Below are 23,757 nucleotides of genomic sequence, written 5' to 3'. Positions count from 1 at the left end.
TAAAATTGACAATTATTTTATACTTTTAACATTAAAGAAATATGCACAATATTTAAGAGGAAAAATTAACATACCTTTTTTAAATAAGAAAAACTTAATAAACTATCTCTTATATTTATTATTTTCTTAATAAATATAAAAAAACTAAAATGACAATTAAAATTATGACTCAAGCACAAGTTTGTTAATGCTCTTGAGCGTACATGAGTCTGTTCATTTACTGTTCGTCAAGTAGAATTAGAACGTAAGTTTAATAGGTAAATGTTTTATCTTTCTATTCACATGAACACTCCTCCAATCTCGTATTAGTCGTTTGCATTTTCTTTTACATATTTTTTAAAAAAGCACATATAAAAAGGATAATTTTACTAATTTGTCTTTTATTTTTTTTTGAACTTCACAAACTTTTTTTAGTAATTAATTGTTAGAGAAAAATTTAATTAATTATCTCTTAATTTTATGAATTGACAAATAGTTTGAAATAACTATTTATAATAATGTAAACAACGAATTAATATGAGAAGGAGAAAGTATGACTAAAGTCTTGTCAAATTTCGATAGTTTAGGTTGTGTTTGGTATGAAGGAAAAAAAATTTCGGAAAATATTTTCCAATTTTCTCATGTTTGGTTGGGTAAAATGTTTTTCAAATCAACTCATTTTCCTCAAATTTAAGGAAAATGACTTCCCTTCAAAAATTAAGGAAAACATTTTCCAAAACTCTCCTCCAACTTCAAATTACAATTTTTTTATTGAAAAAAATCAATATTTTTTGTTGAAAAAAATAAATTTAACGCTTTTTTTTAAAAAAAAAATCAAAAAAGTCTGTTTCTAAAAAATATTTTCAAATTCTTATTTTTCATCCCCCACCCCTCGACCAGCCCCCTACGCCCCCCCCCCCACCCCCCAAAAAAAAGTATTTAAAGTTTGTTTTTAAAATATTACAATTTCAAATTTTTATTTTTTCACTCCAACTCGCGACCCTGCCCCCCATCAGCCCTCCACCCCATCCAAAAAAAGTTAAATTTGTTTTTAAAAAATATTTTCAATTTCAAATTTTTATTTTTCCACCCCACCTCCACCGCCACCCCCCCTATCATCCAGCACCCCTCTCCAAAAGAAAAATTAAGTTTGTTTTTAAAAAATATTTTCAAATTCAAAGTTTTATTTTTTCACCCCACCCCACTCCCTACCCGCGACTCCCCCCCATCAGCACCCCACCCCCCTCCAAAAAAAATTATGTTTGTTTTTAAAAAATATTTGAAATTTTTATTTTTTCACCCTACCCTACCCCCTACTCCCCGGTCAGCCCCCCACCCCCTCCAAAAAAAATCAAGTTTGTTTTTTTAAAAAAAAAATCAATTTCAAATTTTTATTTTTTTACCCTATCTCCCCCCTACCCCCAGCCAGCACCCCACCCTCCCCCCAAAAAAATTAAGTTTATTTTTAAAAATATTTTCAGTTTCAATTCAAAAATTAGTTTCTACTCTCCAGTAAAAATAAAAGATATTTTCTCAAAAATATTTTTCATTCATAAATCAAACACACAAAAATCTTTTCCAAAAAATATTTTCTACTCACCAACCAAACATGAGAAAATAAGTAAAATATCTACTTATTTTTCAGAAAAATATTTTCTAGAAAAAACATTTTCCATGAAAAATATTTTCCTTCATACCAAACACACCCTTAATGTTTAATGCACGTACCTTTCAAATACGTACTATATATATTGCAAATTAAAACACGTAAATCATGTGTCTAATATACACCAAAAGAATGTATTTAATCATGAAGTAAGATAAATTAAATATTCCATACTTTCCTTGACAAAACCTTAAAACAATGGATTTTGATGTTTCCAAAAACAAGATCAGACAGACAGACAAGACTCTTGGTGAAATGCCATTGGTTGAAATGACAAAAAGGAAAAATGATGAAAAGAAAGCATTCACACTTGATGCTAGACAATAGAGACATGACCCTCCACCAAGTCATAAAAATAACTCATGAGATTTTGTCTATCTTCTAGCATCATCAACCTAAAATATAAAGGCTTCATAAAGATGAATGATTGTATATATGACTCAATTATCAATAAACAACGTGGTTCAGTAAATAAAGTTATTCTTCTCTAAATTAGAAGTTTTGGATATGAAAAAATTCTTGATAGGGAGCGTTTACCTTACGTGGTGCGAATACAAATTAGTCGGGCTCCAATATGTGTACTGGACATCGGATGAATTTTTATTTTTTATTTTTAAAAGGAGACTCCATTAATTAAAGCCCCCTTTTTTGATTTTTTAAAAATAATTGAAGCAAATTTTATTTTATTTTTTAAAAAAAAATCACTTGCAAAAGGTTACATGCAGCGCAGTGGTGTTTCAGTTGGAATTTGAAGAAATTATTGTAGTATTGTTTGCGCTCCCGCACGTTATAACTATAACAAATACGAAGCTTCATTCCTCGTCAAGCTAAAATATAGTATGTGTAATTTATGTATATTTATTAGAAAAAATAAGCAGTAAATTTGCTCGACTATTTATATGAAGATTCCTTAATTTTTAACTTTTAGGCAAGATAATAATTTTCACTCGCAAATTTCTAGATAAAGATTTCTTGTGAAATTCATTGCAAACTTCAATTTTAAATTCTCTTTTTTTTTCTAACTCAAATGAATTATTGTCCAAACACCTACCATGCATGTTAAATGATATTGGTATTTTTAAGGGTGATGAGCAAAATATTATTTTAAGAAAAGTTTGTTAATTTTTTAAGTGGTGCTATAACTATATTAGGAAAAATGGGATAAGAAGGCACTTGAGGAAAATGACTCTTTAAAAAGAATTATTATTAGTGAAACAAATGAGACCAGAGGTTATGGATAAAGAGCATATGGTTCTGTCCACTATCCATTTCATCTTTATAACACAGCTCTCTACATCACCTCTTGGCCTCACTGATCAGAATAATTCTTGGATGGAATAAGTTTATAAAATTTTAATTTTTTTTAAAAATATAAAAAATTTAAATGTATATTTTCAGAAAAGGTGAGGGTGACAGAATCTAAGAAAATACCATCATTAAAGATGGAATAAATTTAAAGATTAGTTTAACATGAGAATCTCTCCAAGTATAGTTCCCACTTGATCAAGATTAGAATTGGACAGGAATGCATCCATTAGAATATATGTGTATTTGTGTGTGTCTTGTACGTATTATGTAAATTGAGAGTAGTGTAGAATTAATTTTGCACGGTCAAGTCAGAATTTTAAATTTATAAATTTTTAAAGTGATATCAAATATAAAAAATTTAAATTTATGAATTCCTATAACGATACTAAGTTGATATAATAACTTATTTAACATCAAATATATAAATACATATATTATGAATTTCTATCACAACTCAAGCTCATGACACGTATCTTTGATTCTATTTGTCTCACAAATTAGTCCTTTAGGCTACGCTATCATTGAGTCAAAAGTGTGCATAATTTGCAATATGCCTTATAATATTCTTAATTTTCTTTTTCAATGCAATGTGAGATTCACCTAAGATATCATATGCATCACTTCTTTAGAAGCTTGTCAGTCCTTCTCTGTTATCTGCCCTCATCATACATCACAATTTCTTTTAATACGTATATAATGTTTGAACAAAAGATATTAAGTACGTGAATCCACATATTATATGGTAAATCTGCACTAACTGTAGTCTAATTTGGAATCTTATAATCCTGATATACTTCAAGAGAATCATTTATGAGGAAAGAATACAAGAAATCACGTCAATTCCGAATATGGAGTTGTGGATCCCTCATTTTTTCTCTTCGAGATTTTTTTTTTGTATGTTTGTGAATTAATGTGTGATGTATATTAAAAGGACAATTTTTTTTTATATATATATAGTATGCTGTTACCCATACATAAAGTTTGTGATGCTGAAGTATTTGGGAACATAGTTGAAGGATTACCAAGTAGAGCATGCATATTTTACAACTTGAGTGTGATAGTGACTAAGACCTATTTAGAATTTGAACTCTCTGATTTTGAATTCGAAATACCATCATATATTCATTCGATTCAAAATTTATTACTTAACGAATTTAAGCCAAAATTACTAAGTTTGGATGAACCTACAACATTACACTAAATTCGTTCTTGAATGGTAAATGATATGCAATTCAAATTCAAGAGAAATGGTTATATCAATGGAAGTTAATTAAGTTATATACATCGATAATTATTAAAAGTTTGTATTAAATAGAATTGTGTAACTAGTTGTGACAAGGTAATTTATCTTACTTTCATGTTATCAAAGTTATTCTTTCAAATTCTATATAATAATGAGTTTATTATACGTGTCGAGTATCATTAAAAATAATTTGGGATGACAAAAAGCTAAGTAATAAAGAAGAAAAAAAAAGAAAAGGAAATTCCCATTTGATAATGAGACAGACAAATAAATAGACATGACACACCACCAAGTCAAACTTGGATCATAATATAGAGTTTTGTCTAATCTTAATTAGTAGCTCTATTATAACATCATTATTAACTAAAAAACACACATATATAAGCTTAAATATATAAAATGAACTTCTGTATGTTTAATTTCCTTGTTCAAATCCTATGAAAATCAAAGACATTGATATATAGTTAATAATCTCTCTCTTTGTTTATTTGGTAAAAGGAAACTCTTTTTCAACAAAAGAGTAAAAACTAGTATACTTAAACTTACAAAGAGAGGAAAAATTACATTACATATTACATTACATTACCCCATTTATTTGTGATATACTATACTTATAAGATTATAAGTTATGATCTTTCTACTTAATTAAATTAAACATTAGGATTATTAGACAAGTAATGATGATGATTATTAGGATGTTGCAATGCAATATGGCTCCGAAATGAGTAGAGACTTCCTCTTCTCTTTGCATCCTTTCAACATAGGCACCAAATAATTGATGTTTCCTCTCATTAACACCAAATCTTGCTGCTCTGTTGTACTTTTGGCAATGGGAGTAGTACTGTTGACAATGTTTGTCACAGTGGGATTGGGATTTTTCTTCCAGAAATAGTTATAGGCATTGAATGGAGATGCTTGAGGTGTGATTAGATGAGGAGGGATTTGTGGGATAATTTCATCTTCATGTTCAATCAATTTAATTGAGTTGTTCATCTTGTTAGGCCATTTATTATTGCCTACTCCCATGAGTTGTTTCATCATCAATGTTGATGTGTTCATATTCATTCTCCCATTTGACAATCTTGATTTTTGCTCAAGCACAATTTGCATCCCTTTTGTATCATTTCCTTTTTCCTCATCATCATCATCATCATTAGTTTCATTGTGTTCGACTTGTTGAATTTCGTCAAACACTTGTTGATGTACAATATCCTCTGCTTCAATTTCTGATGAAGTGGTGATTAAGGTGAGAAGAAGGCGACCATCAACGCGTTCAGCACGGAAATGATTCTGAGGAGGAACAGAGACAGCTTCAAGAATCAATCTACCATTCTGCCTGTGAGATTGCATATGAACAGAGGGCTTGTCCTCTGCAGCCAAGGAAGAAATAGTTGGAGGGAATGATTTTGGAAGAGGAGGAGATGATGTTTTTTTGTTATGATTAAACTTAACAACAGGAAATTCCTCAAATGTTTGAGGGGACAATTCTTCTTCTTGTTTTTGGAGATGATCATCAAGGCTAATAATTTCAGAACCAGTTTCTGACCCAAGACTTTCAGTACAAATTTCAAGACTTTTTTCAGTTAAAGAGCTAGTTGATTTTTTCAAAAGAGGATGAATATAAGGAGGTGGAAGTGTAGATGAATCTTCTTTCTTTTGAGTTAAAATTGAACTCCAAACATCATTTGATGTTTTGTTACCACCATTTTGAATTGATCTCCAAATCTCATCTTGTCCAAGAACATCAAGTTCTTTTGAGGAAGCAATTTTCTTCATAGGAGAGAAACCATTTTGTGATAGCCATTTCTTTGATGACATATCAGCTGAAAGGGTTCTCCTAATTGAAGCAGCTACACCTTTGTTTCCTTTTTCAGTGTCTGTTCCAAGAATAGACACTATGCCTTGTTTCACTATCCCCATCTTAGTTGGGGGTAGTGCTGGGGGTAGTGGGATATCGATACTAAGTTTTTGTGCCTCTTTTGCCATCTTGAAGTTCATGATGCTCATAGTTTGAGGATTATAACAAATAGGAGTTGAGTTGAGTTGTTTGTTTTACTTCTGGAAATGAAAAGTTTAAGAGAAAAATTAGTATAAAGTTATGATATATGATTATATGAACAAAATTTCAAGTTGTAAAAAGATGTTGTAATAATAAATAAAAGAAGTGTTAGTTATAATTACCTTAAGCAAACAACAACATTCAAATGAGGGATGATAGTTGAAAGCTAAGAGAGGGAATTAATTTTTTTTTTTTTTGAGGAGATATTGCTATTGAAATAAGATGTTTTGATGGCAATTACAAGGAATGGGGGTGTCAGGGTCTTTATAAGAGTCCAGAAAGGCTATGGAACCGTGTACAAGGGATCCGCCTCTAAACCCACCATGCAAAAATACTCTTTTTTTTTGCTTCTATCTGATGTATGATATTCGCTTTGACACTCTAACTAATTCAAATTTACATTACATAGGCTTATCAAAAAGAAGACGTGTGCATCCTACCAATATTTCTTTAATTCAAATGATTCGAAGCTAAAATCTTTAATTAATGATGAAAGAATCATATTCATCCCACTGTAATTTTTTATGGTATGCATAAAGCTCATTTTTCCTTCTCCCACCTCTACTTTCACACTGTTAATTAATTAGTGGAGTAGTATTTTTTTTACTCCCACAATTTTTTTTTAAAAAATGAACATGTTAATTAATCATGCTCAACATGAGGTAAACCTGGTGCTCAGTCGCAATATTTATATTTTGTTACTTAATTAATAAAATTTTAGTTTTGATGCATATACATGAAAAATAAAGTTTCATCTTCATCTATCTAAATTAAAATTATGGAAAAGAAATTACTGTGCGGACAAATTAACTAGTTTCGAATAATTGCGATCCATACTTGGGAAACTGGAGGATGAAAAACAATACATATATTTATTTTGTTATGTAGATAAGGGTACGTACTACGTAGTGTCTCTTGTGAGCCTAATTAGGTGAAATACCAGAGTTGGAGGTGAATTCACCAAGACTTATATAGTATCTTTTTTTTTTTTTTTAATTCTAAAGTTTTTAGTAACAAGTATTAAATTGTATGAATATATAATAGTTGGTGTCGCAAAATGATTAATTTTTTTTACTTTTGTTGTTTGAACTTTCTAAAAATGTTGTCACATTCATGTCGAATCCTTCGAAAATATAATGTATTGAAAGGATCCTACACATATCATCTGACGAGATATTTAAAGATTCTAAGCAACGTAAGTTTACGCAATTCCATTTTCAGTACATGAGAAGTACTGAAGTAGAAATTTCCATGGTACATATTGATTTCTCCAGCAATGATTCTTCTGGTAAGTTACTAAGTTAAAAATGTACCATTGGAGAATGTTGTGAAAGCTACTTTTTTCACTTACTTTTTTACTACACTTCATAAAATATTTTACCAATTTAATTTATTCTCTTTCCTTCTGTATCTTATTTTTTCCGCTTTTTCGACAGTTGGTTTTCCACTTTTGCCTTTAAATGGCATATATTACCGTCATAATTTTCTATTTACACCTGAGCAGTTTTACATCGATTTTTTTTGTTTTTAGATTTACGAAAGAAGAAGAAGAAATATTAGTGATAATAATATAGTAGTTACGTACATTAAAAAGATATTAACGTGATGAACTCAATGTTAACTTTGATGATTAAATTCTTTATTTTAGTGGTAGTTACTAAAATATAGATTAAGTGATGATCCTAAAAGTTATGTACAAAGTTGAATATTACGTTATGTTCTTTGTAAATTCACTTTATTTTTAAATAAAAGTCGCGTTATAAGCTAATATAAATAGTATAGAGATTAATAATGCATGGAAAAAAGGGAAGGTTGGATCAGCAGAACATTTAGAGAAAGGAAAATAGATAAAAGTGTTTGTACAAATAAGGAAAAAGTGAAAAGAGATGGTGATTGGACGAGGAAAATGGCTTAAGGAGGAAGCAAAGGCATATCGCACCATCATTGGCCGCTACATAAAGCCCTATCATCACTACATATAAAGTTGCTTCATCAAATTAGAATCATTCAACAACATCAACAATCACAGTCGGAGCTGGAATTTGAAGTTTAAAAATTTAAAATTTTATTTTTTTAAGTTACTGGATTCTAAATTAATAATTTGTACATATTTCATTAATTTCTTACTACAAATTCAAAGTTTGAATTAAAGTTATTGAGTTAAGCCGAATCTGTAATCAACACACTGGTGGCTCTACCTCAATTAACAACGGCAACCTACCAAATATAGCTCCACGAGTGAAATTTGAGGAGGATATAACATACACAGACTTTACCTCTAACTTATAAAGATTAAAAGATTGTTTCCAAAAAGTCTTACAACTCAAGTAACACGTATCATATATTAGCATCACTTGTCACCTTATAATTAATAGTGTTATTCCCTCCGTTCCATTTTATGTGGTACTTTTTGAATTTCGAGATTCAAACAAGTATATCTTTGATCATAAGTTTTTCATAAATCTTTTAAACATTTTGAATTATCGATTATTATGACTTATAAGTAGTACTTTTTACATAGATTACAAAAATATAAATTTCATTAAAAAAATTTGAAGATTCTATCCGCAAATTTCTGATCAAACTTAAATTGTTTAACTCTCGAAAAACGAAAAGTATCACATAAATTGGGACAGAGAGCATTAGTCAATACTACTTACAATGCATATGTATATAATTAACTAGGAATTATTTGAATAACAAATTGAATCACCCATAACAATAATAATGAATATAAGGAAAAATGATACTCCTTATTTTCCAGTTATTTATTTAGACACGAATTTAAAGATATAATTACTATTTTTAAAACTGTAATTTTACATATATTATAGTATTGTGTAAATATATTTCTTTCAAAATACAAAGATCAAATAAATAAAAAGCCACAAAGAATGACGATCAAAGCGTAAGACTTGTTAAATGCAAGAGTATATCAACAATTCATATATACAGAGTATTGTTACTGGTGAACAATTTATTAAAACTATACTCCTCCGGAGTATTAAGGGGAATAATGCATGCATATATATATTATATATGAATCGCGCATCGTCTGGATACTAATACTGATTACTATACTATACATAATACATGTCTCTATCATATTTTTTTTTACGAGACTGATCTTGTCGTATCTTTTCATCTGTCTCAGTCTTTCATTTTTTCCCCTAATTCTTTACTGATGTATACATACACGTACAAAAATTGACATATTTATCTATATATATGTAGCCTGTTAATTTCATGCCAAAAGTTGGTGATGTTGATTTAATTGGATCGAATCTTATCTATATTACTAGTGGATGCACCCATAACTTTCAGCTCACATAAACGTGTGTGAGACAAAATTAAACACGTCACACACATATATTATATATCGTATATACTCTATATTAATTGATTTTAAGAGTATATATACAATGTATATAATGTAGCGTCAGCTACGAGATCAACTTCAACTAATAAAAAATGCGTTAGAATCTGACTTTCAGGAGGTATTTTCTACGACCGATTGAGTAAATGATATTAATAATTACATATCCTAGCTAAATGCAGGCACAACATATTTTCAGAGAAGTCAATATAGTAGGATCCTTTAGAAAGTAGATGTCATTATGTTAGCTTTGTTTCAATAGATATCTCTTTTCGTAAACAATCGATTGATACTTTTTAAAAATATGAATATAATTGAGTTGATATTAAGATCAAAATTTTGAGCATAGATTAGTAGTACATCATAGTTAGCGACAATTTTAATTTCGATTCAATTACAGAAAAACTAGGAACAAAGGGCTTTAATTTTATTCCATTTCACCTGACTCTTCAATATGATCTTAAGAACGCTCCAAAATTATTATATTCAAGACTATTGTTTACCTTTTATCCAATAATTTTGGAAAGTAATAATTAAGCTAATTAAAATCATGGATAATTGATATGACTAATTGTATATATAATTAATAAAAGAGAAAAGGAAGAATAGAATAAAATGGGATCACCTAGTATTCAAGAATTCCGGCATGAATTACTATAAATAGAAAATTCATGGGTGGTGGAATTCCAAGGAACATCTCTTCCTATGAAATAATTAATACAATAAACATATTTAGTACGATTTCAAAATCAGGATTTGGAAAGTATAAAATTTATATCGATTTTATTTTTATCTTTATGGTATATAGATAAATTATTTGTGATAGGTCTTCAGTTCAAAAGAAATGTAATAAAAGCATAATCAAAAAGAAAATAACGATAATAAAATAGAAAGATAAAAAATAATAATAAAACAACGTCGATTAATAGTAAAAGGGATTTGTGCTCTTTGTCTCTATATATATAGGTCAACTCACTAGATGATTGGTGAGTCGGTTCACGAGTGCCCATTAAAAATTGCTCAAAAGAATAATTAGATGTATATGCATTGGATTAGGGCTAAAAAAAAAAAAGCATACTTTTTAATTGCTTTGAATGTAATTCTAACAATTAAATTGTGTATGGTGATAAATGAATGAACTTATTCCGAGTTGACTCATCTATAAAAAGTAGTAAAAGTTCAGTGAAGAGAGAATCAAACATACCGTTTTTGTTGATTAACCTTGATTATTCTTAATCTTTTATTAATCATGCATGTATTTTTGTCATTATTTAGAATGTAAAGTGTTTGGATAGTACCAATTATATATAAGCACTTTCATTAGTGCATTGGCAATCCTTGTCTTATTTATAGCTAATAATGTTTGTAAGAAAGTCATGATATAGTTGACCCTGAGGAAAGGACTAGGTGATAAAATAAGATATACAATTTTCTATTATATCATATGTATTTTTTCTTATTTGGTGTCTGATATTTATATTGAGGTTCAATTAAATTTGAATTTGTGTCAAAAAGTCTCATGATGATAGGTAATTGAAGCACTTTCTTATAAAGATAAATTTAAATTTATCAAGACGCAAACATGCGAGACTTCTTATTAACAAATGAAGGAACACTTATCATTTGGCTAATGCATGTACTATTGAAGGGCAGGCCCACCCCTCCAATTTCATAAAATCAAGTCTCATTTCTTTGTAACATTTTATGTAATTTTTTAAAAATATTATGCATCACTATTATATTTTACATAATTTTTTGGGGGAAGGGGGAGAGGGGGTGAGAATATAATAGAAAAATGACGAAATTTATAAAATACTATCTATACTAAAAGTCGCAACTTGATTTCTACTAGTATCACTTGCGTAGTAGAAGTCATATTTTTAACTCCTTTGTTTTACCGGCTTAATCGACTAAGCATATAAGGCTAATTAAAAAAGAATTTTTTCTTATTAGTAGGTTTTTCGATTTATTTATATTCAAAAAATCTCGAATTAAAATTATAGGAATCCTATCGACTATCACCGTGGGTGGTGAAGTGTCATTTAATTGCTACACCTTAATTATCTACACAATTGAAGTCTATTACTCCATTTTTCGTCATTTATTTGTTGGATAATAAAGTGAGATCATTAAAAAAAGATTAAACTAATCTATTTTGAATCATGAAAGTGGAATGTTTCATGAGGAAAATACTATTAGGACACGTGAGCAGATGAATGAAACTGACTAGGAGAATACTATATATTATAAAACATAGCTATAGTGTCTTTCACTAACATTTTAATTTTTTTTAAAAAAATGAGTACAGAGGCTATAGAAAAGTGAGCATAAGGTTCTGTCCACTATAGGTTCCAGCTTTAATAGCACAAGTTTCCAACAAACGAAGCTCGTTGGTCTGTGATTCCCAGCCCACTGGCACGCACAACTACAAATGAATAACTAGTTTTATTAATACTGAATCGATGATTTATTAAAAATAATTTTTATATCTTTTTATATAGGGGTAAAACTTATATGTATATTATTTTTTTGGGATGAAAAAAAAATAGGCATTGTTTGTATATACTCGACGTATAACAAGTATATAAATAATGTACATAGATTGTACACCACATATATACTGGCTAAGTTTTGTGAAAAATAGTAATTATAATTAAAGTTTGTTGTGGTTTTATTGAACTGTAAAAATCCCTAAAGATATATATCGTCAAAGCCAGTTGTGTTATATTAGTCGACACATCATTTTATGCAGATTCCATATTAACCATTTTAAAAAATTGGCTATTTTAATTGCATATATAGCACAAGTTTATCTAGAGAAAACTATAATCCAATAAAAAATGAGAAACATGATAAAAGAAAAGGCTTTTATTAGTTTTATTTGGTATTCTAAAACGACAATGAATAATAAATAAAATAATTTTTTTATTTGAGCAAATTAAATTATATTTTATTATGTAATCTAAATTAATTTCAATTTATGAATGATTTGACACACTTTAATCCGTCTAAATTTAATTCAACCAACCGATTTGATAATTTAATGGCAGACTTAATCTACAGAAATCGTCATTTTACGAACTAATTGAAATGTTCCTTACCGTCAAATTTTTCTCTAACAACATTATTTAATTAATTTACTTTAATATTTTCATCATTATAATATTCTCTATATATAAAAGCGGCTTGACAAGCACCTCTCGGGTGTCTTGCCAGCTTGCCGACCAAGGATTATTTTGGTATTTCACAAATTTCTTATGCTTTAACTTTTTTGTACTTCATGTATACATGGATGTACCTTCTCTTTTTGGACAAAAAAGTCATACTATTTTCAATTATTTACGGTCTATCTTTTGAATGCTTCTAAGACAATTTTACTGAATATGTGGGCCCACTTGCATTGTACTCCATACACGTGTGATTGCTGCGTTTTTGAGACTCCCTTTTTACTTGGGGGGCCAACTTTACACTAACCGTAGTTATATTAATAATTATAATTGCTAATTGCTAAGGATAATGCTAAATGAATAGAAAATTTGATCAGAATTTAGTCAGAAATTTATTTATTTTAAAATAAACTAATTTTTTTGATTAAAGAATATTAAAGTTAAAAGGGTAAAATTGTTCAAAAAGGTAAAATATAGGTAAGATACCATTCCAGCCAACTTCTGACTAAATTTTCTGGCCAAAAGTATTTTTCCAATTGCTAATTAAATATTGCATTAATAACCTAATCCTGGAAATTTAAAAAGTCATCCCCGAGGAAAGAATGAGTCTTCGGTGGTAACTTTATCAAATTATATAAAAATATTATAAATCACAATAATAATTGATCTAAAATATTTAAAACCATTCGGTTAATTAGGACAGAGGAAGTTAGAAAAAATGACATAAAAATTAATATAAGTCACGATAATTAATGATTTAAAAAGTTAAAAGACATATAAAAATTTAGTTGACTATCAAAATTCTATCAGTGCTACATAAATAGAATAGAGAGAGTAATAGGTACTATAAATTACAATAGTTAACGACTTAAAATATCTAGTATCATACTAAGATTGAATTGACTTTCCAAATTCTATTTATGTCACATAAATTCAAACAAAAAAATACTGTCTCCGTCCACTTTTAATTGTCATAGTTTCATTTTTTAGAGTCAAACGACACTAACTTTGATTGATATTTAACGATGTATTTTTTAATCATTGATATACAAAAAATTGGAATTTATAGTACTTTTCATATAATTTTTCAGTATCTAATTTTTTTGTTTAAAATATCAAATTAATGTAGTCTAATTTAACTTTGAAAATTAATCAAATTGACTTTCGAAAAATATAACATGATAATAAAAATCAACAAAAAAAGTAACATATATTGGATCCCGTGCTAGCACGGTCCTATATCTAGTAACATAATATGAGATATTTTATAGAAAACATAGCACTGTAGATTACAATAATATTTATATTACAGAAATTGTCTGATATAAGTAATTAAAATTTAGATGTTCACCTGCTGACTGTAGGATTTCTTCGCCTTTTTGAAATATAAACCAATGGTCCAAATTGTATGAGGGAAATTAAAATTAAAATTTCACGTTAGGAGGAATTATTAAGTGGATTGTGTCGTTTTGAAAAGAACCACTTTTACAAGTTTTTTTTTTTTTAAAATTCAGTGTTCGATATTTATTTAACTTGACTAATTTAAACTCATATCGAAACGTTTCACGTTGAAGCTAGGTAAAATATTTTTTATTAAAAAAATATTTATATTAAGAACTCGAATTCAAGATCTTATGCTTAAAAGGGAGGAGTGATTACCATTCCGATGGTTACTTTTACTAGTTGTCATGAAGCTACTACACAAGCAAAATTTACCAATAGTATGCCCGTTACATGTTCACAAAGGAAAACACTGTAACACATTTGAACTAAACCTAAGGCCTAAACCTAGCTAACCAAAATCTTTTTGGTCCATGTATTTTTTTTCAATGTGTGTACCAATGGCAAAGCTTGTTCTTGGCATTTTATGGAATCTACTTGTTTGATCCTTCAACTTTTAACCACCGTCAGCAAATATGTCCATAATTACGTCCATTCTTTTATGGAATAGGGACCACCCCTTTTCTATATATGTAGGATAAGATTATAAGGTTTCGTTTTCAATTCTCTAATCCTATTTAGATTTTGTTTATTAATCATCCTTGAATCTGGTCCACTTTTTATTTGAATGAATACAACTAACTAGTTAAATACCATGGTTAGAGAAGAAGGCACTAGGTTAAAATCAGCGATGAAATCAAAATTTTTAATGATACATTACTTAAAAGGTTAAAAGAATGTCTTGCGAAAATCAAACTCATAATGGAATTCAAAACCTAATTATATATGAATATTAAATTGATCTTATATTATACTTATTCTGTCCATCAATTATAGTTGTCCATTACTCACTTGACATACTTTTTAAGAAAGAATAAATAATAGGGGTAATATTACTATTTTATCCTTTGATTTTATTACAGTTAATGTTTTGAGAAATGTGTTAGATGATAAATACTAGTACTGAACAAGTATTGTTAGACACAAAAGGTAAATTATCTTTTGATTTTCTAAACTGAATAAGTATTATTGGACAATTATTTTTAATATAATAGACAACTATTGTTGGATGAAAAACAGTATAATGTAATATTTGAATCTCCCCTAGTTAAAACTAATTGTAAAATCGTATTATAATTGAAATTTAAGTGTAGGACAGCAAGTTATGGATAAAAAGAAGAAAAAAAAAGAAGGATAATTGGCACATGATCAAAGCTAAGCCTTTAGATATTTAGGTAAAATATTCTTGGTATTTTGGAACAAGGTTCTCGGATTTCTATCACTTTTTTTTTATTTTGTGTTGCTTGTATTAATATATTAGCATTAATTTTTCTTAATTGAATTTGCCATTCCAAGAAAAATATCTAGTGTTTCAAGTCCCAAGGGAACTGACACTTCTAATAGTGCTAGCTAGCTAGCTTATTAGTTATTCCAGCAGACAACAATTGCAATTTTAATATACTGTAGTAGACTTTTAAAAAAAAATTATCCTTATTTAGATAAAATGTTTTACATGACTAAAAAAAACATAAATATTAAAGATATTAGATTTAAATAAGAGTAATCTAGGTAAAACACGATCTTATTTTTTAGGAACGAGTAAATTTCATAAAAGAATATACCTAAGGTAAAAATATCATACAATATAGAGAATGAGAGTGTTTATCCTCTCTCTCTCTATATATATATTTTCCCTTAGTTTAATTTATGTATTCATCATTTTGAATATAATATAGTATACAGTATACTCTCTAGCGCGTAAATATTTTTTAATCATTTTAAAAAAAGGTTGTGCTGATAATTAAACATTTATTTCTTCTTTGCACCCACTGAAAAATCAATTTCAGCTAATGAGTTGCGAAAGAAGGTAAAATATACATCAATTTTGTTTTTTTTTTCATTATTTTGATCGGCTCAAAAGAAAAGATCGCAAGTATAATATAAGACGGCAAATAAACTGGATATAATACAAATATATAGAGCAAACATATATTTATAAAAATTGAAGAACAAAGAAAATATGTTATTTCTAAGTATGATTATGGATAGGAATAAACGGAGGGGAGGCTAACCATCTGCCTCTTGCACATTAAATGCGATAATACTTAGCTACATACAGTATTAACTCTTTATTCTATTCCTCGATCTCATGTCTCGGACATGTCCTCAATAGACAACTAGCATGTGTCATCTTAATATTTCTCTATTAGTTTAAAATATAACAAGCTTTAGAAAAATGAGAGGGAGAATATATTAAATGATTTGTCAAGCCTTTTCTAGAATAGCTACGAAAATTAATATTCTGTTCATACTAGCTAGTTGTTTAAATTTTTTTTTGATATGTTGGTCCCTTTCGTCTCTATTTTCAATTTTCCTCCCCTCTCTATACCTATCAAGCTTTACTTAATTGTATCTTCAAAAGGCATCCGATGATAAGCTTATCTTTACTTAGACAATTCATATTCTAACACTTGCATTTGGTAACCAAAAAACTAGAAATAAAAAAAACCTCAATAATTTAATTAGCTTTTAGTTCTACCTATCAAAATTCATCCCCCAAAAAGTGAGGAAAAATGATGAAGGAAAGTAGAAGATATTTAAAAGCTTAAATTGCATAAAAAAAAAAGATGGTCAAACACTATAGTAGTGGGATCATGACCATTTGTATAACCTTTGAGGGCCACTTTAATATAAAGTATGATGAATGCACGTGTCTAACAGATCCCCCAATGCATGTTGTAACATCTTTTTGTTTTCAAGTTTTAACTTTAATTTTATTTTTTTATTTATGATAATAATTTTTTCCACTTTTATTATTATATACTTTCTCCACCCCTTTTTACTTGTCAAATTTTACTTAACACGCCTATTAAGAAAACAATAAATAGTATAGCGAGTTTAATTACCATTTTATCTCTATTAATTGATAGGGTTTCAAATATATTTATTCAATACATATTTTAGAGAGGTTAACCCAATGTTAATAAATTGAGGGTATAATATAAGAAGAAAAAAATTTGTCTTTCCTTGATTTGTCAAAAATGACAAGTAAAAAGGAAAAATCAAATTAAAAAATATTTGACAAGTAAATAGAGACGGAGGGAGTATATTCTATTTTATCTTATTATGAATGTATTATATGGACCAAAGAATCAAAGAACGTCATCGAAGGTAGGGGTGTACAAAATCGAACCGAAAACCGAACAAAAAATTCGACTAGTTGTTTGGTTTGACTTGGTTTGGTATTGGAAAAAAAACCCGACTATATTTGGGTTGGTTTAGTTTTAACTAAAAAAATCAACCCGAGACCAAACCAACCCGACATTATATATGTAATTTTAAAATTTTATTTTATACATAAAAATATTTACATTGATATAATTTTAAAATATTTCTTATACTATTTCATAGTTTTTATCTTTTAATATATTATTTCAAGTTTAAAACTAAGAATTCGGAATGGTCCAATAAAGATTATAGTTCATATATAGATGTAGATAATTATAATAAAACTTAAATCAAAATCAAATTAATACTAATGCAAAAAGAAAATCAATTCAACACTAAGAATGACAATAATATTGAGTATTTGTTCTTTAGTTTTACATTGGTTTAGACAATTTAAATACATAATCTAATTTTAATTTTCCTTAAATATTTAGTAATGTAACTTATACTTATTAAACTTATTTTAGCATGATTTAGTACTTTTAAATTATGATCATTTTCATTATGACTTTGCAATACTTATTTTATATGATGATTTCATTATTATTTTTATTGATTATTTTAGTGTCATCACTCATCTCATATTTTGTGTTATTTTCTTAAGAAACGCCTTAGCTAATTGTATTTAGGTTGGACTAAAGAAATATTTGGAGTACAAGTTAATTATATGTTTGTATGCAAACTTTACTGAAAAAATCCAAAAATCTGAGGTTTATTAGTTTGGTTTGATTTATAAATTTAAAAATTCGACACACTGGTTTAATTTGGTATTTGAAAAATCCGAACCAACCCGAGATTGAAAAACCCGAAAATTCCAAATTTTATTAGTTTGATTTGGTTTATAAATTTAAACGTTTTACACAAATAATTTGATTTGATATTTGAAAAATCCGAACCAACCCGATCATGTACACCCTAATCGATGGCACACTTCTTCATTAAATAAATAACAATATCTCCCTCAATATAGAAGTTGTTTTATTAGAGCAGAATCAAGGTTGTGCAAAAAAAAAAAGAAGGAAAATAAAGGTGATTAAAAATTAAGAAAGAGGAAAGCAGAAGTGACCATACACTCATTTACTTTTTCAAGCTTTTGACACAATGAATTATTCACTCGCATAATGAATAATATAATAATCAATAATTTGCTATAAGGAAATTAATTATTCAGACCAGGCTCAATGAATAACGGGGATGAAATAGCGGTGGAATAGTAAGGATACCCTCTCTTAACGTTAATAACTTTTTGTACATCGTATACCTACTTAATTTTTTAGGATTGAAAACATAATTTCAAGAATGAAAGTTTAGTTGAGAGGAGCTAAGACAAAATTAGAAAATCTATATTTCGTTCTTCAATGTACGTACACTTTATATTATATAGTTATATAGGACTAAAGATTTATATATAAAAAAAATATCGAAATAATTTGTATTAGGCCTCACATCTATTTCACATGCATGGAAATCGACTCATTTTTGCTTTACAATAATCCAAGTCATGTGTGCACATGCCCAATTCATTTTTCTTGATCTTTTCTAGCCAACTAGAAGGATAGCTCTTTATTTTTTGGTTTCCTGTCCCATTTTCGAAACCCACATTGAAGCTCCGACAAAATTTGGATCACTCCCAACAAGATTTTTTCTCTACCTCTTTATAAATTGATAAAGAGAGTAATTTCTTACTCAATGAGGGACATTCGAGATACTTATTAATTTCTTCGAATAATATGTTTGTATAGAAAGAGAGAAGGTGAAGAGAAAATGATTAGAACATGTGAAGGAAAAATCCATTTCCCTCTCATTTCCTTAATTTTATACCGTTAGTCTAGTAAAAACTTACTTGAATCGAGTGGTTATACTAAATTATATCGTATAAATAAATAAATTATGTATATATATAATGTTTATTTTCATTTAATAAATTTGATATGATATGATATAAATAAAAATTTGATATTGGTAAATTTTAATTTTTTTACGAGCGGAATGACCTGAAGATCCTTGTAATTGACTCAGTTTGTAGGTTGGACCCTCCTACTTATCAATTTGACAACTGAACCCCTAAACTCATCAGAACGTAATGAGTTAAAGGGTTTAGTTGGTAAATTGATAAGTAAGAGGGTCCAGCTTACAAACGCAATCAAGTACAGGGGTCTCCCAGACAGTGACGGACCCAAGATTTTCACGAAGTGGGTTCAAGATATAAAAAATAAAACTAAAATGTGGCAACATGGATTTGAACTTGGGTTGGTTGGGAAAATTGAACCCTTTTCACGACTCTGCCAAGGGTCACACTTGTGTTAGTGGGGTCAAAAGTTAATATATACATATAAAATTTTAAAAACTGATCAAATATATATATATATATATTATTTTTTTTTATGCTGTTTCTTTTGAACAGGGTTGTGGAATAAATAATTATATACTGTTTTTTAAGCTTTTGATGCTGTTTCTTTTGAACAGGGTTGCGGAATAAATAATTGTATACTGTTTTTTAAGCAATGAATACTCTATAATTTTTTAAGATTGATTGAACATTTTTATATTCAAAATACTCTTGTCTTCTATATATTTTCATTTCATTTATAGAAAATTTTATAGTTTCATATGGATGACTAGCACTATCGTATACTAACTCCATTTCTTTGATTGCTTTATTCATATGTAATAAAGCTTTTTTATGCTTCCAAGCTCTTTTTCTTAGGCGGACTCTGCAGCTGCGGACCAAGCACTATCACTATACTATGCGATGTTTTTAACCAAAAAAATGGAAACGAAACGTCTTAGTGTTGTTCCTAGGTTGGGGGTCGGGGGCAAGCCTTCAAGACACGACTTCAAGCTGTTAGTACGACTACCAGTCTCCTGGTGGCTCGGTCGAGGTCAAAGTTGACATAATAAGGCGGATGGCGCCTCTTGATCCGGAGGGCGAGGAATTCCAAGTCGTAAAGGGCAATGTGAATTCCTACGACTCCTCTCACTCTCAGGGACGGATTGAACAACAACTGTTAGGGAAGGATCTCTATCATTGGTTCATGAGAAGCCATCAAGCACGAAAGCAGCAAGGATATATATATATATATATATATATATATATATATATATGTATATATATATAGTGTTATTTTTCAACCAAGTGGGTTCATATGAACCCACTTGACCACTTGACCCTCTATAGGTCCGCCCCTGCTCCCAGATCATTTCGTTTTTTTTTAGGTGTTAATACTACTGGATAAGTAGGATATTGGTGAGAGACATGGAGACAAGTGAATAAGGTTCTCTCACGTTGCAAACAAGTTTTTTTTTTTTTTATCCTCCCTAGGAGCTCCCACCCCTTTTGCTCCCTTGGTGACTCAAACTCGCAATTTTCGGGCTGGAAGTGAGGGGTGCTTACCATCCGAGCAACTCCCACTCGTCCGTTGCAAGCAAACCTTGCAGTTTTTGTCCTTTGATTGTCCTCCTCCAACCCTTTAACCATCAGTACTCTCCAGTCTTGTTCTCCACTCCACCTATATTCATTAGCAGAGTCACATATATTTGAGGGGTATTGATGTTTTGTTTTTGACAAATTACATTAGAATGAGATAAAAAGTGGATTTTATGTATATGAACTTGACATTTTTTATATGTGATTTTATATTTTTATATTTTTATATTCTTTAGTTAAAATTCTGATATCATTACTATAATTTGTAAGTCAATAATTTTTTACTGTGTTTCAGAATACGGTTAACAAATATATTAACTAATCGATTACGATAAATTGGATTGGATTTTACTATTTTTTCTGCTGTACCTCGACGTGACATGGTCAATTCCATAGATTATAATCGAAAAGAAAACTCACAAGAGGTTTTTGAAACCAGAAAAGGTCTTATTCCTACCCCAAAATGGCCTATATATTCTCTTTGCTTTAATTATTTATCTTATTTTAATCCATTTAAAAAAGAATATCATTCTTTGACAATTCAATCTTCTTTATTTATTTTTTAAAATTTTGTGTTAAATATACTAGAATGTAGTAGCTATTGTTGTTTATATTTCAAAACAGGTTCGATTTGTTATATATCGTCATAAGAAAAATTTATTAGTTCTAAAGATCATAAAAAGATAAATAAAATAATACTTAGTAAAATTTGATCGGACAATAAAATCATATCCCGTTTTTAGCTTATAATTTCAGCCACAATAACTTTTAAACGAATTATTAATAATCCGTTCACTTATTAATTCAATTTATTTTATTCGTTCAAATTCAATATAACCCGTCCATTTACAGGTGAATTGATTTCCATGTTAAGCTAGACCAACGGTTACATATGATTTTGCTTTTTTAGCCATAAGAAGGATTTGATTTCTCGTTGGACTTCCAATTCCCATAGCTCATCACATCCATCGATCGATCGATAAACTTTATATTGGTAGACAGCTAACAATTCCAGAATTTTAGTATATTCCTACCAAATATATAACCTCTAAAGTTACATAGCTTAGGGCTCTATAATATGGTACTTGTCGTATTTACATGCGTCCATTGAAATTTTATTCCAACTTTTCATGCCCTTTTCAGATCTTTATTTACTTTTAATTAAGTGGACATGCGTTTGTGTATATAGACTATAGTCTTTTGAGACTCAAAACGAATAGTATTAATGAAAGATTTTCCTCACGAAGAATTATATTGTGCCTACACTTTTAAAGAATATTGTTATGTTGTGATTATGAACTACAAATTAAAAATGTTTAATTAAGTTTTAAGGGAAAGTTAATACTTAAGGTTGAAGATTAAACAAAACGTGATGAAAAAAATTCTAATGAGGGTAATTTATATATGTTGTGTGATAATCAATGAAGTACCTAGCACGCCAAAAAAGAATGGACGAAAATAAGTACTCTATTTATTATTAAAAGATTATATCAACTACGAATCGCACTAAACATTGTAGTTTATTTATTACTCCCACTTTCTGGTGCAGGGTGCTAGCTAGATTTTGGAGGTTTTACTTAGTTTAAAGGAGGAGGATTGTCGAGGGTCAATTCATCTATTGTACCTCGTAAAGATTAGGTAAGAATTACATAGGTACATTTTATCCTCTTCAAATCTTACTCGGCAGATTGCACCGAATTTTTCTTTTTAGTTGTTGTATTCAAGATAAGTTACACTTTCATTGCAATTTAGATTAAATTTCTTTAGTGAAAATCTTGTGTTCAAAAAATCACTTGACGGTTTAAATAATTTATTCAAAATTTAATAAGCTTTCTCTTTTAGAATTCAGAATTCAGAATCCAAAAATTTAAAATTTTGAATCAGCCTCTAATTACGACGTCATATAATACATAAGCTATATCCTAAACAAAAACACATGAACACGATTGATGATACTGTGGAATAATAATTATCGTTTTTTCACTTGAATAGATTTTTATATGATAAATAACGTACGTGTTAGTGAATATAATAAAAATCTTAGAAACTTTATCCTGTATCTTATACTGTTTGGTTTTGCGATCCAGGAAAATGATACCTTCTTGTTTTAATCTTTAGTAGATTCTAAAATGACCAGTTAAACTTTCCAAATCAAGTGTATAAATAACAGAATTTTAAAAGAAGTAGCAAAAGACTATTAGTCTAAATGCTATTTGTGGAACAACATTCGTTTATCAAAGGAAAAAACATATGCCTTTGTACCCATGATAAGACAAGGATGCAATTAGGAGGAATTTAGGGGTGGAGCTAGGTGGAGGTTTATGGGTTCGGACGAATCCAATAGTTTTTCCGTGAATTCTATATTTGAACTAGAAATTAAGTAATAACTTGTGTGAACCCCTAAAAAAATTGATAAGGAAAAAGAAAGAAATTTAGAACCCTCAAACTCTCAATACTGACTCTGCCTCCGAGGAGGATTCATTTTTTCTTCCTTATATTCTTTTCATTTATTTATTTATGAATAACAACTCTTTTGGTTCGTTAGTTATTTGTAAATTGTTATGTTAGATCCTATTTTATCATGCTTAATATATTTAATCTTTAATTACTTGAAATATGCATGTTTGATCTTTTTACTTATTAATATTCATAAATTTTCATAATTATTAATCGTTTTCTTGTATAATTATCCATGTGTTACGTTGTACTTTGTTGGTAAAAATTACAAAGATTACAAATTACAATTGAAAATAAAATAAAGAAAATAAAATCACTTCAGGTTGATGCGCGGATATCTCGTTCTTTCATTGCAGAAATTTTTCACCGATTCAGCAGTAGTCCTCTTGACCCCCCCCCCCCCCCCC

General features: G+C 28.8%; 2 protein-coding genes across 2 annotated transcripts in view; both read right to left on the bottom strand.

Moving 5' to 3' along the window:
- Positions 1-1,097: 1,097 nt before the first annotated feature.
- Positions 1,098-23,757, bottom strand: part of LOC125872983 (transcription factor LHW-like) — a 177,976-nt gene continuing 155,316 nt past the window's right edge. The window contains exon 11 of the transcript XR_007447178.1: positions 1,098-1,107. The gene's annotated coding sequence lies outside the window, so the exon portion shown is untranslated. The remainder of the gene's footprint in view (positions 1,108-23,757) is intronic.
- Positions 4,422-6,474, bottom strand: LOC125872986 (protein FAF-like, chloroplastic). Its single transcript, XM_049553816.1, has 2 exons — positions 6,378-6,474; positions 4,422-6,254 (listed from the first exon to the last, which is right to left on the bottom strand). Exon 2 carries the CDS (start codon positions 6,201-6,203, stop codon positions 4,887-4,889), a length of 1,317 nt encoding a protein of 438 aa, XP_049409773.1. The 5' UTR covers positions 6,204-6,254; positions 6,378-6,474; the 3' UTR covers positions 4,422-4,886.

The sequence above is a fragment of the Solanum stenotomum genome, chromosome 8, assembly GCF_019186545.1.
Source record: "Solanum stenotomum isolate F172 chromosome 8, ASM1918654v1, whole genome shotgun sequence".
Classification (NCBI taxonomy): Eukaryota; Viridiplantae; Streptophyta; class Magnoliopsida; order Solanales; family Solanaceae; genus Solanum; species Solanum stenotomum.
This window is presented reverse-complemented; position numbering and strand designations above follow the sequence as displayed.

Bases quoted from the DNA above. Each gene is read 5' to 3' on its own strand.
- LOC125872986 (XM_049553816.1), bottom strand. From the start codon at position 6,203: ATGAGCATCATGAACTTCAAGATGGCAAAAGAGGCACAAAAACTTAGT.